At 38.5% G+C, this 14,583-nt stretch overlaps 1 protein-coding gene across 1 annotated transcript in view; it reads right to left on the bottom strand.

Annotated features, from left to right (window-relative positions):
- Positions 1–667: 667 nt before the first annotated feature.
- Positions 668–14,583, bottom strand: part of LOC107554828 (protein diaphanous homolog 2-like) — a 255,638-nt gene continuing 241,722 nt past the window's right edge. The window contains exons 9-10 of the mRNA XM_016237459.1: positions 3,590–3,682; positions 668–885 (exon numbers count right to left, since the gene is read on the bottom strand). Coding sequence (XP_016092945.1) covers positions 770–885; positions 3,590–3,682 — 209 coding nt within the window. The 3' untranslated portion in view covers positions 668–769. The remainder of the gene's footprint in view (positions 886–3,589; positions 3,683–14,583) is intronic.

Genomic DNA, 14,583 nt, shown 5'->3' with positions numbered 1-14,583 from the left:
ATGGAAATCTTATAGGGAGTCAAATATTTCTAAGGCTTTGTTCACTCTGCACTAAAATCAGATTTATTTTTCAAATGTATTCTTTAAACACACCGACATGTTGCAAGAAAAGAAATTAAATCAGAAAGTACAGACAAGCTTTCCCTCTGCTCATGTCCATGATGAATTATCTTCTATAGCTATGTCCAAGTTCACTAATTTTAGCTTGTTACTCATTATATATCATATTTTTTTGCATATGTTGACATAGAAATTACTATACCAAGGGATCTCAACTATAGGGTTGAGGCCCACAGGGGGCCTCAAGATGATATAACTATATAAAAAATTATCCACCCTTATTTATTTACATTACTTGCCATTTTCACTTGTCATTGAGTGGTTCATCTGCATAACAATTTTGACTGTGTTTCATTGGCTCTGTGTTGAGATTCAGTGACAAAGATGGATCTAAACTAATTAATGTGTTTTGCATTATGCAATGTGTGTATATCTGACCTGGCTATTCAGGCTGAAACATTTCCAAAATGTGCATATTAATATGATTTGATTCAGGTTTGAAAAAAATCTGATTCTGATATTCAAACTACAAACTATAAAATGTATTTGAGTTGAAAATGCCAAAGAAAAAAAAAAGAAAAATCTGATTTCAGGCAGCCTGTCTGAACAAAGCCTAAGAGAGAAAGCCATCTTCTTCAAACCCACACATCCAGTTGTGGAGCTCAGTATAGTTTTTTAGAGTTCAACCAAAGTATTTTTTAAGTCCAGGCTATAAGCAAGTGTTATAGGGAGAAGAGCAGGGCAAGTGGGGTAAACATAGGTTCATTCTGTTACCATGGTTAGCACCCGGCCACCGAGGTGCAGAACAGGAAGGGCTTTGATCACCTGCAACAATGACAAAGTGGAAATTAACAGACAGAAAAAGAGAGAGAGAAAGAAAAAGAGAGAGAGACATCAAACAAGAGGTATTTCAGGAGTTCGTAACCAATTATCCACTCTGAAACTCTCAGCCCACACACTCATCAGAAAAAGAAAGAAAGAGGCTGAAAGAGAAAGAGAGAGAAGGTGAGCGACACTCAGCACAAGAAAGCGAGTGTCAAGAAAGAGACAGGCTATGAGACAAAAGAGAGAGAGAAAGAGCACTGGTGAGGTTTAATCTACACACTCTCTTCTATCCTAAATGTCAGTCTTATTCAAACAGATGTCAGGGAGACTGGGCCACAGAGCTGGATGGAGTTGGTGAGCTCTGAGCATGCGGCGCTCTCTTCCTGGCAGCGGCTGGTTGGCAGGCTCTATCAGGGGGCAGCGCTTGGGGGCCTCGCAGCCCCGCTGAGTGGGAGACAGGTTTGATACAGCATGACACCTTAGTTATTCATGCCCTCTTATTAGACCTCCACACTGACACAAGGGATCATGGAAAAAACTTTTTTGTAAGACGAGATGAAGTAAAGCCAGGAAAACAGTGCAGGGACAAATCAGTGCTGCTGAGCATGCTGGTATATGGATATTAGGTACATTGATGTAGCGATCTGAAGTTTCCCCCATGTATTTCCTCCTGATGTCTTTTGGCATGTTTTTCTTATGTGGCTTTTCTAATGATGCTGAATTTTTTTTTTCTTTTCTTTTTTTTCTGTCAGTCTGACTCCGTACACAACATATATCTCACTACATCCCAGGAGAATTTCTAATGACAGAAGCAGGTTTATGCATTGTCAGCATGCATGGACAAGGACTTTGGGAAAAGAGTGACCTATTGGGGACATTGTGTGAGGCTGTGCTGGAAAGCTACAGCAGTTATAGACACTTGTCTGCCCGTCTTTGGCATTTCAATTCAACATAGCACCTACAGCAGGTGGCCCGCTTCTCCTCCCTTGGGTCAGAGCAATTCATCATGGCAGGATGGAATATGTTAGCATTAAGATTATGTTAAACCATCCTCTAAGGACCCAGAGTCTACAATCAATTTCTGTAATCAGTGACTTATGAAAGGTAATGTGGCAATGAATCCAATATGAAAACAGTTGTGAGGCGGAGACCTACAGAAGGGCAATAAACTGAGCCGAATTTTACAAGTGTTACTTTGGGATTTATGTTGTTGAAGGAATAGTTTACCCCAAAATGAACATTTTCTTTTTCTCACACCAAACAATTTACGACTTTTTGTTCTGTGGAACACAGAAAGATAATTATTGAATAAAGTACACTGCTGTTCAAAGGTTTGGGGTTAGGGGTTAGGATACAGCTGTGACATCACAGGAATAAATTACATTTTAAAATATAATATAATAAAAACCGGTTATTTTAAATTGTAATAATATTTCACATTAATATTGTCACTGTATTTTTAAACAAATACATGCAGCCTTGGTGATCATAAAACACTTAAAAAAAATATATATATACCAACCCCACACCATTAAACGGTAGTATACTTGCTTTTTCCCCTTTTTTTCCAAGCAATTACTAACCATAGGAAATGCTTCCATGTGTTAAAAAGTATGCAATAGCACCATTAAAATATAATAAAAGTAGTTCATATGATTAGTGCATTATACAAGTCTACTGAAGCCACACAACAGGTTTATTTGAGAAACATACTGAAACTGAAGATACTTTTATGGTGCTTTTGTGTCCTTTTTGAAGCAATAAAGTTCAAGTGCACATTCTTTGTAAATGCATTAAAAGAACAACAACAGCAGGCACATATTTCCAAACATCTCCATTTGTGTTCCACGCAAGAAAGGTTTGTAAGAATATGAGGGTGAGTAAGTGATGACAAAATTGTCATTTGTGGGTGAACTATTCATTTGAAGGCATCGTGAAATGTAAAGCAAGAGGAGGTGCAGGTACAGTGGGTACGGAAAGTATTCAGACCCCCTTAAATTTTTCACTCTTTGTTATATTGCAGCCATTTGCTAAAATCATTTAAGTAAATTATTTTTCCTCATTAATGTACACACAGCACCCCATATTGACAGAAAAACACAGAATTGTTGACATTTTTGCAGATTTATTAAAAAAGAAAAACTGAAATATCACATGGTCCTAAGTATTCAGACCCTTTGCTCAGTATTTAGTAGAAGCACCCTTTTGATCTAATACAGCCATGAGTCTTTTGGGGAAAGATGCAACAAGTTTTTCACACCTGAATTTGGGGATCCTCTGCCATTCCTCCAAGTTGCAGATCTCTGACATGCACTGTGAGCTGTAAGGTCTTATATAGACAGGTGTGTGGCTTTCCTAATCAAGTCCAATCAGTATAATCAAACACAGCTGGACTCAAATGAAGGTGTAGAACCATCTCAAGGATGATCAGAAGAAATGGACAGCACCTGAGTTAAATATATGAGTGTCACAGTAAAGGGTCTGAATACTTAGGACCATGTGATATTTCAGTTTTTCTTTTTTAATAAATCTGCAAAAATGTCAACAATTCTGTGTTTTTCTGTCAATATGGGGTGCTGTGTGTACATTAATGAGGAAAAAAAATTAACTTAAATGATTTTAGCAAATGGCTGCAATATAACAAAGAGTGAAAAATTTAAGGGGGTCTGAATACTTTCCGTACCCACTGTATAAGCAGTCTTACCGTTGCGTGGGGTTCGTTTCCTGCGGTCACGGAAGGCTGCTCCAGACTGCAAGGCCTCCATCAGGTTGTCCATCACGCCCATCTCGTCACCTTCTGTAGAGAGGACAAAGTTGCCTGTCAGAGCTCAGTTTCATGCACAATACATTCGCATAGACTCCAACTCGCATACACAATTCCACACACTGTGGTCAGGCTACAAAAAACCGAGTGTGGGAGTAAAAGGAAAAGCGAAAACAGAACAGCAATAAGGCAAGGCAAATGGGGCAGAGGGCAAAGAGAACAGCGCGACTCCCTGCAAGCACAAACGCTTCGAGGCGGCAGCGGCTAACATATGGAGAGGAGCCAGAGGATGAAAGTGTTCACTGATGGCCATTGACAGATATTCACTCTGCGGCTTGCACAGGGGAGCTAAGTGCTCTTTACCAAGATTTAGTGTGGAGCCGTTCAATACAGGGGCTTTTTATCATTGTTCGATGACAGTGGGATGTGCTTCGAAAATGATCATACCACCGAAGTGCAACGCGTCTCCGTTGCAAATGGGGTTTGACTTCTAAAAGACAATGAGACGTGCGACTCACTCACTGCAAGGACAAATCCCGGGGAGAAACAATCAAATTTTGGATTTATTTCTGTGCATAATATGGCGGAATATGAGACCCTTTAATTGTCTAATACAATTTTTTTTAAACTGCCAACATTCCAGAAATATGATGATGTTATAAAGACAACATATAATTATGATACTGTATAAATTAAATAAATACAAAATTAAACATTGTTTTGTAACAATTTAACTAAAGTAAATAATAAATAAATCATATTAAGGTCATTCATTAATTCAAAATTATTCATTCAAAATATTATCATATACAGTAAGTAATAATAAATCAATAAATGTGTCCATGGACAACAAAACCAGTCATAAGGGTACATTTTTTGAAATTTAGATTTATACATCATCTGGATAAAATCTGACGATAGTGGTCCTGACAGAACTTAATATAATGTATTTCCTTGACTTCCACTTATAAAGTTTTGAAGCTTTGAAGTTTTTTTTCTTGCATGGGCATATGGTGCAGAACATCTAAAGCATCGGTCAATGATGGGGTTCAGAAATAATCTTTTGGTCTTTTATCTGGGTCATCTATCTTCACCCAGCATTAATGAGACTGAGGGTCCCCACTATATCATAGTGGTCCAGCAGAGGCATTATTTTAAACTAGAATCATTACGGTGACTTATTGTTGCGTGTGGGACCATCTCATCAATTCTTTTGTGTACATGATCGAGCCGTTCAGTGGAAATATTTAGTGAATGGGTTGGGATTTGACGTCTGCCTTGGCAGAGAGAAAACGTCTGTGGCGGAGATGCCGGTAGCTTTAGGCAGCAGTTTCAGGCGTGTTAATCAATCTTTTGTTTCCTCGCGCATTCAAAGTAGATGACAGTCAGCAAATTGAATTTATAAAGAGGAAGAAAGTTGACACGGCTACTTAATTAATTTCAGAAAATGCCACACACACTCGCTACACTGAGGCAGAACTGCACAAGTGCATTTTCCGCTGGAAGCAGCAGCATGAATACTTATATGTGATACAACTGTACACATTAAACAAAGGCAAAATGTTACAATTAAAAAGAATAAACAAACAGTAGCAGTGGGATAAAATTAAATGATTCATGTTCTTTTCAAGCCTAGTTTTTACTGTATCGCTTTATACTCGAGACCCTTACTCAAAAATCAAAGAAGCGGTTCACACAGTGTGCTGTGTTTAATAGCCACCCAGATTAAATCAAGCTAATTAAACTAGCTGTTCCAGAACAAACCAGAGCAGAACAAGCATGGCTTATCTCTAATTGCTCTTCAACACCTTGGCTGATAGCTTTGCTCATTGGTTTAAACCAGGACATGCATTTCGCTGGCTCCTTCCACCGAGTGTCCCATTGTCCTCTGAAAGCAATGACACTTCCTAAAGTAGCTGCATCTCAAAGTTTGCATCCCCAAAACACACCCACATCCATCTGACGCTCGAGCTGGGTGTTCAGGGGGCAGGTAAACATTTATTAGAGGCACCATGATTCCGGAAACTTTTCGACAGCTCCCTCATTTCCTTCGTTTTGGAGACTTAGACATCACAAGGGGCACCTGACACTTTGATCAATTTGTCCTACTTCTTGCTTGCTTAACTGTAACACAATTCATCATCTGCAATGGCCAGGACAGGAGAGCTGGGAAGGCTGGGTTCAAAGGATCTCAGACACAAGAAAGCAGAATTACTAAAATGGGAAACATGCTCTCAAGCGACCCATGACTGCTCCATTAACAATGTCCTGTTGGGCAATGCTTCCACAAGAACCAGCTGGACTCTTGATCTCTCCACACGGATCTGAGAGGAACTGCCAGAGCATGTGGTCTACAGTATTATCATTGCGGGATGTATTAAAATCAGAGAATCTAAGGAAAACATTTAACTCTAAGATTAACCAACCACACTGTGCCTTTTCGACAAAACTCAGGACAAACCATATTCAAGAAAACACAACTAAAACAAACAATTAAAACAACTGAACACACACCCTTTCAAACAGCACTGCATAATATACTGAAAATGTACAACATATGTAATATTGTTGTGGGAGTGTGAAATTAAACAACACAACCACCAAAATCACCATTGTCTTCATCAAAACCATGGCTTTTTAATTTGCATGCTACTTTCCTAAAGACAGCATAAGAGGGCTAGCAACAAACTACTCATGTAAACAACACATGACTGCGAAAATTATATTGCATTTTAAACAGCAGTTCAATAAACAAGGTTAATAATGAGTAACTCGCATTTTATACACAATATTCAGATACTTTTGTGTTTTTTAATCTGTCAATGAAAATTTCAAATGATGCCACTGAAAACTCTGTTGTGTTTCTGTGTAGAGTTGATTAGTTTCTGAATAAACTAGTAGAATGATTCAAAGTAGAATGCTTTAACGACTCGCTCATAAAAAATAGTCTCTAGTTTTGTGTTTTTGAACGAATAAGTTCAGTGAATAATACAATGACTCACTCACAAGTCATGTTTTTTTATTCCACAATGAATCAGTGTGTTTTAACAATTCAGGTCAGTGAATGATTCTATTTACTTAAAAAGACACCATCTACTCGTGCAGCAATGCAACTCTGTGTAAAGAATCACTGTAAAATAATGCACACACTGACAGTCTGTGAAAACTGCTGCTCTGCAATGATACATTATTATTGGTGCTCAATTATTAGTAATGGGTCTCTGCTCTAAGTTTTACTCCTCCATGTCCCAGCCCGCTGCTGTCCAAACATCCGGTGTTACAGCAATTTTTCACCGGCTGGAGACAATTACCAAACTGGTTCCGAGTGTGTATCACACCAATGTACATATTTTGTGACAGCAAATTGAAAACTTATTAATTATGAAGGCTATATTCAAAATAAAATAGTCATATTATTTTTCTTCAAAACCATCAAAAAATGCCTGTAGGAATACAATTTAATGACTTTTAATGCTATTTAATGCTATAAAATATATATTTTTTAAATTCCTTGTGTGAAAAACATGTTTTTATGAACTAAATTTTGCTTCTGGTTAAAGTTATGGTTAGTCTTATTTTTGTAGGCAATTAGAGAAAACATATCATTATTGATATATAAGCTTAATGCTGTTTATTTGAAATATAAAAATACTTAGCCATACCACCCAGGCTTATTTGCAAATACATGTTTCAGACAACTAACTTCAGCAACATAAAGTGAACTCCTATAACAGCCCGCCTTGTATCTGTATCTCCTCTTTTGTCTGTCCCTTTCTGCTATCTATCTCTTTACTGTCTAGGTATCAGGTGGTTCTCTGCCCCTCAGGCTCTTGCCAAATGTACCAGAAAGCCCTGGGGCCCTGTTCAGTCCAATATATTTATGGGTGCACTATCACATTTTTAATTAGGGGATAACAAGTACAACCTTCTGCCGGATTTGTGAACTTCACACATCAGATTAGCTTCCCCAACAAGCACCCTGGCAGAGGGTAGGAGCTTATCTTCCATGGCACAGGGGGAGAGAAACGGGGGAGGAGAGAAACAAAGTCAAGTGTCACAAGGAGTAAGAAGAAGCAGTGGGGGAGAAGGGTTAGTGTGTTAAAACACAGACTTGTGTATTCTCATAGTGTGTGTGCAAATGTGGCATCACAGCATCTGGAGGACTGAGTCATGGAGAAGGGCTGTCGAAGCGAGACTGTGCAGGTCGTAAAACCCCCAGTGAGACACTCAACGGAGCAGATTGGCTGACATTTAATTATATCTACAACGTATGCACGTGCACGCTTAGACTCGTGCTCTTGCTTTCTTCCTTTCTTGTAGCTGGCATCGACGCCATGCATCTAGTAATTCTTGTGTGCCACTGTATATGTAACTGAGCTTTGCTAAAACACTGATTTTGCAGCAAATCATCAGGATTAGGAGATTACGGTGTATATGAAATGGCCTCATACACTAGAGTGTTAACAGAAGCAGAAACTGTTTTCATCTGCTGTGTCATAACGGCATGACCAGAGTTCAGTCTGTTTAAGACTGGCGGGCTGAGGATAAAAGGTTACGGTGATGTATGCATCACACATTAACGCCAGCCGAACAGAGGCACTTAAAAGAGCAAGATGCCTTCCGTGTCACTAAACTTCCAATCCTATGCCAAACCAGCTTTGAAGAACATAAATTCTGATAAATAAACAAAATGAAGCAGTATGACCACTGAAATACTGAGATTAGGAGCTATGTTGTAGCTAAATTGCTAATTTATTATTTAAAAATCTGAAGAAATAAATGTAAATGAGTGTATGTACTGTATGTATGTATGTGTATATATATGTATGTATGTATGTATGTATAACTTTCCGTACCCACTGTATATAAGAGTATGACTTAGGGATATGAGGATGTTTATGCACATTGTGAAATTGTAATATGCTTTCATTATAATGTTTTCTTGTGGATTAAAAAAGTGAGTTTTTACATTTTTTAATGCATATATTTAATTTCATCTCCCAACATTTTCATAAAATATGTGGATGGAAACTCAGCCAATGAGACAAGAACTATATATTCTTTAAATAGTTATCATACATATATATCAAACTATTTACAGAAAATAAATATATTGTCAAAATTTCACAACATCTCTATTGGACACATTTCAAATTGTGTCAAAATATTGCAGAAAAAATTAAAAGTTGTTTATTATCGAAGTATGATTATTGTTGTACGAAGAAAATACTATTTAAGTTTCTCTACTTCAAAATTTCACATTTAATGTTACTTGCTGTTTCTTTGTAATTGTTTGTAAAATTTGCTTGTAATTTATTCGTGAAAATAGCTTTTTTGCTCTTTTTTCTCCTTTTATTTATTTATTTTTTTTAGTGAATAATTATGCAGTAGTGTCAACAAGCCCGGTTCATAAATTCAACCTGCTATCTGTCCATGGATCGATTGATCCTCATTTTCTGTTGGTTCTCATGAAGACAATTGCTCCAGGAAGGCTAAAACGCACAAAACTTTTGCCTCTTAAATCTAAACAACAAAGACTCATCCAGAGGACATTATATCTATTACTGTGTCCTCCCAGTGACTGACCTACAGCCATAGACCCCCAGCTCTCATTTCCACATTAAAAGAAGCTAAAAGCATTTTACAGCTCCATGCTTTAAAACATATGAGTAGTGTCCACCATCTTTGTCACTTCTTGTCCTTCAGTTTTTTTGAAAAACATGTTAATCTATCTGTCACTCTGGAGAAACGCACCTGTGCAATTAACCTTGTGCATGCGTCGCGAACAAAGCCCTGCGTCGAGGAGCCAGGTGCATCTTGGGCTTGTTTCCCTCCTGCCACTCTTTGTTTGAGAGATTCCCATTAACCACAGCCAGTGAGTGTGCATCAGCAGCAGAGTCAACAGCCCTGCCGGTTCCAGCCTCGCACCTGTTATGAGGTGCTATCTCTTTGGAGGATCTGACACGAGATATGACACTGTGACCTGTCAGCTGGCCTGCTGGAGTGAGAGCTCCAAAGCACTCCGAGAGAATGAGCCCGGACTCGGGAGTAATGAAGAAGATGGATGTGGCACCAGACAGGCATTTTGGAGCGTTTTGCTGGAACAGCTTGATGTGAAAACCCACTTATGTCTGTGTGTAATTTAATTAGGGATGCTCACACATCCCCTCCTTGAGCGGGGTGCTCCCTCTTCGAGTTCACACAGGCGCCAAGGGGTCTGGGCCTTAGACAATGAGGAGCGGAAAAGGGGACCAATGAGATTGGCGTTTAGAGATGGCCAGAGCAGATAACTATGCCACCCAGGTTATGTCCGTCCCTTGTTCATGGCGGTTGATTGGAGATGGAAATGGATTAGATGCCATGTCTATTTTGCAAGCATCGCAGATTCAGAAACTACAGTGTCGATGCCCCAGATAGCTGCATGCACGAATAAATAAAGAAACGAAAACTAAAATAAAGTGGACGGATACTGTATGACTCTACATTAGAGGTTGTCAGACATGTTTGGTTTGGGAGCAGGAAAATGACAGAGCAGAGAGAAAGGCTAAAGTGTTAACTTCAGGAATAGACTATCAGACAGCAGGTCTGGCTTTTGAGAGGCCAAGCCTAGAGATAAAAGTTAGCTGAGATCTGTTGTACGTGCTCCACATTTTTCTTGCCATCTTCTGCATGCTAATGTATCTCCGCAGTGGTTTATCAGGTTGGTGATGCATAGTGATTGTTCCATGCTCTCCTTGCCATCTGCTTGCTGAGATCACAGACCATATGAGCCAGGCTTATCTGAAAATACACTTCATAAATCATCCAGCGAGTCGACACTTACTGTATCTCGTAAGGGACGAGACAAAGAGATCACTGTCTTTCTCGCTATACTGTAATCCCTATGTATGACAAACAAAGCACCTGTGTTTCAAGCACTGTTGTTGTCCTTTCCAAAATCCGTCATTAATTTTCTTCTCTGAGGATTTAGGCTTTGAAAATGTGATGTCCGGGCTCTGTGCTGCGAGCTTAATTATTTTTGATTGACTGTAGAGTGGCTCTCCAGGTCCGAACTCTCGACGAGGAATTATTAGAATGTAGACCACCCATGGCTGTAAATTAATGACATGCAACAGCGCAAATGTGCGCTCGGAGAGTGGGAGGGTGTTGGCGCTGGAGGGATTCTCAGATGTATCCGCTCATTTCTGCTATGACCTGAGGGAGAGTGGGCTAAATTAAGTTAAAGAGGCTTAAAGTGATTAGGACATTTAGTGCTACCCTAATTAGGGATGGTTACCCAAAACAGCATTACAAAAAGGAGAAAAAAAGTTTCTTATTTAAGGGGAAAAAATTGCATATATTTGAAGATGGAAATAGTCGGGGAGACGAAAATGAACATATTATTGTGGAATAATCACGGCCTGTGTATTTGTTCATTTTAGAATGTGGAGTCAGATGGGAACGTATTAATGGGAATACGGTGGGTTTCCTGGATGTCACCATGACTTACACAGATGCTTATCTCCGTAAATAAATGACTTCACTCCTCGCACATTAGATATTTAGAGACGGCTAATGCGTCTCTGGCCAGACTGATGGCAAAATTTGCCATGCTATCATCACCTTAAAGCACACGGGCATCTGGCTGCTGATACGGCACAAGCGAATATGCGGTTATTTATTAGAATTGATGCACTACAGCAGATAAGCTTGGCGCCCTTCTTGGCGTCTTTCAAGGTAATGACAAAAAAAATTTCACAATGCCAGCAGTCACGCACTCCACGATTTCCTGAGTGGAATTTGTTTATGCTTGGGAACCAGCAGGCTCTGGGATGTAACGTGGCATTCTTCAAAAAGAGGATTGAGCTCCCTGACAGTGGGTGTAAATAACACTGAAGAGCTGATGGGGAGAGCTGATATGCATATAGGACAGATGCTCATTTCTGGGCACTGACACTGAAGCCTGCAGACAGCCCAGATTTAATATGATAGTTAAAATACAGATAATGACATGTCATAGTCGGCTCAGCATTATGCAACGGTACTTATCTGGTCCACTTATTCATAATGACCAACGTGGTAGATGGAATATCTCAATGACTAATTAAAAACCGGAATGATAATTAGAGGAGAGACAGTGGGGTGTGTGGCTTCTCATGGTTCTCTGTTTGCATTACACAGAGTAACATATTCTAAAGTCAAGACCTTTATCAGAATAACCTTTCTGCCAGGAGACCTGCACACAGTCACCTGTTGACTGACATATGTGTGTTGTCATATATATGTGCGTGCTTTTTGAATTTCCTTAATTTGAGGGCTATTGGAAGTTTAGGGTCAATATATATGTTATAATGTTTCTCTCTCTAGAAAAAAATATTTTATGCTTATTTTAAAATAAAATACATGTAAAATGTAATTCATTTCTGTGATGGCAAAGTAGAATTTTCAGCAGAAATCATTAACATGCTGATTTGCTGCTCAAGAAACATTTATCATCAATGTTGAAAACATTTGTGCTGCTTAATATTTTTGGGGGAACTGTGAAACATTCTTTGATTAAAAAACACAGCATTTATATAGCATTTATTTATTTAAATAGGTTTAAATGTGAATGTTTGATTAATTTAATGTGTGAATAAAAATAAATTTCTTTCAAAAAATGACCAAACTTTTGAACGATTGTGTACATAGCTGACTTGTTTCCTAAATGAATAAGACTTTTTGAACAAATCAATTTATTTGAGGGAATGATTCAAAGACTGTTATGAAGAGCTTCATTGGTTTTTGTTGTTGTTGTTTTGAGCGACTCAACTGGCTTAACACTGCCTCAACCAATGTTGTGAGATTGGGACAGGACTATCTAGTCTGGTGAGGTTGTGAGGAGGTGTCTTAAATATGTCTGAAAACATTCTCCTTACAATTCAGTGCCATTGTTGGTGCAAAACTTACACTTCACATTTACACACTATATAAAGATGGCTAAAAATATAGGTGAACACAAATCGCTCTACGCACAGAAAGAATTACACTGAACCTATCGACTCTCTGCCTGCTACTGAGGGTGCCGAATGAATAGTAATGGGTAATAGAAAATATTCAGACATAAAGAGCTGTATTCATTCTGAAACCCACTGGCAGACAGACCTTACAAAACTGAGCCACATAGATAATGACAGCTATCATCACATAAAAAAAAAATATTCAAAAGAATACACTAATCTTCCTTTTAGCCCTTTAATCCTACACTATTTTTTTTCTAAACCTTTAAAAGGATCATTTGTACTGTCAGCCTGGAAAGTGAAGCTACTTTCTTCCTGACTCTAGCAGATGTGTGCCAGTCTTATTTAACAACATAATTTATTGTACTGTCTGGTTTTTAAATGCCGCATGAAAGATGTTATTCACGATGACTCAGAACGTGACCGCAAACAACACCAACAACATTCTCCGTTTTCTAATTGACCTACGGATTTGAAACACCAGCAATGGAGAAAAATGATAACACAACAAAAACGAGTAGAACTTTAGAAGATGTTTAGATGCCAGTAATTGAACAGAATGAGTGGACAGATATTCTCCTCTGCCTGTATCGTGTTTGTTACTGAACTGGCTCGGATGAACAGAATTATTGGACAGGGTCATGTCTCTTTTTGGGCTCAGTCAAAACATGTCTCGACTGAGCCAAATCTGTAACATTATATCAGTATAAAAAGCCAACAACAGCTGGGTAAATGTTGGATGGTAGCACTCACATTCAATGTAAGGGTTTAACCAAGAGTAGGAAGGGACACAACCACACAGGTTTTGGGCTATACAGAAGCTACACTTCATAAAAAATATGGCAAAAGTGATTCCTGTGTTTTATGGAAGCCCTTACGCCTTACCTCATTCATCTCAAGCGCCACATGTGGCCACAAACACTTGTAGTGACCCGCAACCGTGACCCTGAAACAGCCAGCAGGCTGAGAGACAGTATAGACAGGCACACAGGAAGTCACATCATCCCACAGTGATGTTTTGCAATGAGTAAGACACCCTGCATACAACATAGTTACATACACATATCTTTCGGCAAAATGGCTGCACCGCTAGGACAAAACATATTTTCCTAACAGAGATAGAAGGATTAGGTGGATTTAAGCCTATTTTACATCATTCCCCATTTACTTACAGCGGGTTAAGCAATTTGGTGAATACTGAACATCTGGTCAGTCTAAGAGAATATGGAAATTCACTTAGAGGAAATTAAAACAAATGGGGGGCTGGGTAATGATTTCATGAGCAATTTCCCATATTAGGATTTCTAATACTTTACAAGAAAAACAGATTTTGCCCCACTTGCCATACACATCAATCACATGGCACTCAAAATTGCTTGTGAAACCTTGCAAGGACACATTTACAGACACTGTCTATATGACTTTAAAAATACTTTAAAAATGAAAATGGTACAGATATTAATTTGCGCAACTCCACGGCCTCGTCAAACACATCCTCTTAACCCTAAATGAATTAAACCCTCATTAAATATGCATCTCATTGCTAATCATGTGCATGTGAAGGGTATTACATATCAATTTGCAAAATGACTTCAAAAATCTCTTTACAGAAATAGTCCTTTGAAAAGGCCTTAAAATCTATAATTAATCATAAGGTTAGACATGGGTTCTAATGAAAGGGGGTTGTGTGCCAAAAAAAGAGGGGGGGGGGGGGGGGGTATATATGGAGAGAACCAGCAACACAATAGAACTGACTTAATTTTAAAAATGTAAATATGCACTTTAGTTAAGCTCACTCATTCCTAAGAAAACATTAAGAAATGCAAAATTATTTTATTTTCTGCCAAGACACCCAACTGAGCTGCAGAATGGTGTTTGATTACAGTGTTATTGGGTTAATTAATGTTTCCTCTGTTGTCTAATATATATATATATATATATATATATATATATATA

Source organism: Sinocyclocheilus grahami, unplaced genomic scaffold, assembly GCF_001515645.1.
Source record: "Sinocyclocheilus grahami isolate Dianchi unplaced genomic scaffold, SAMN03320097.WGS_v1.1 scaffold515.1, whole genome shotgun sequence".
NCBI classification, from domain to species: domain Eukaryota; kingdom Metazoa; phylum Chordata; class Actinopteri; order Cypriniformes; family Cyprinidae; genus Sinocyclocheilus; species Sinocyclocheilus grahami.
The sequence above is the reverse complement of the archived record's forward strand: the minus strand, read 5'-3'. Positions and strand labels throughout refer to the sequence as shown.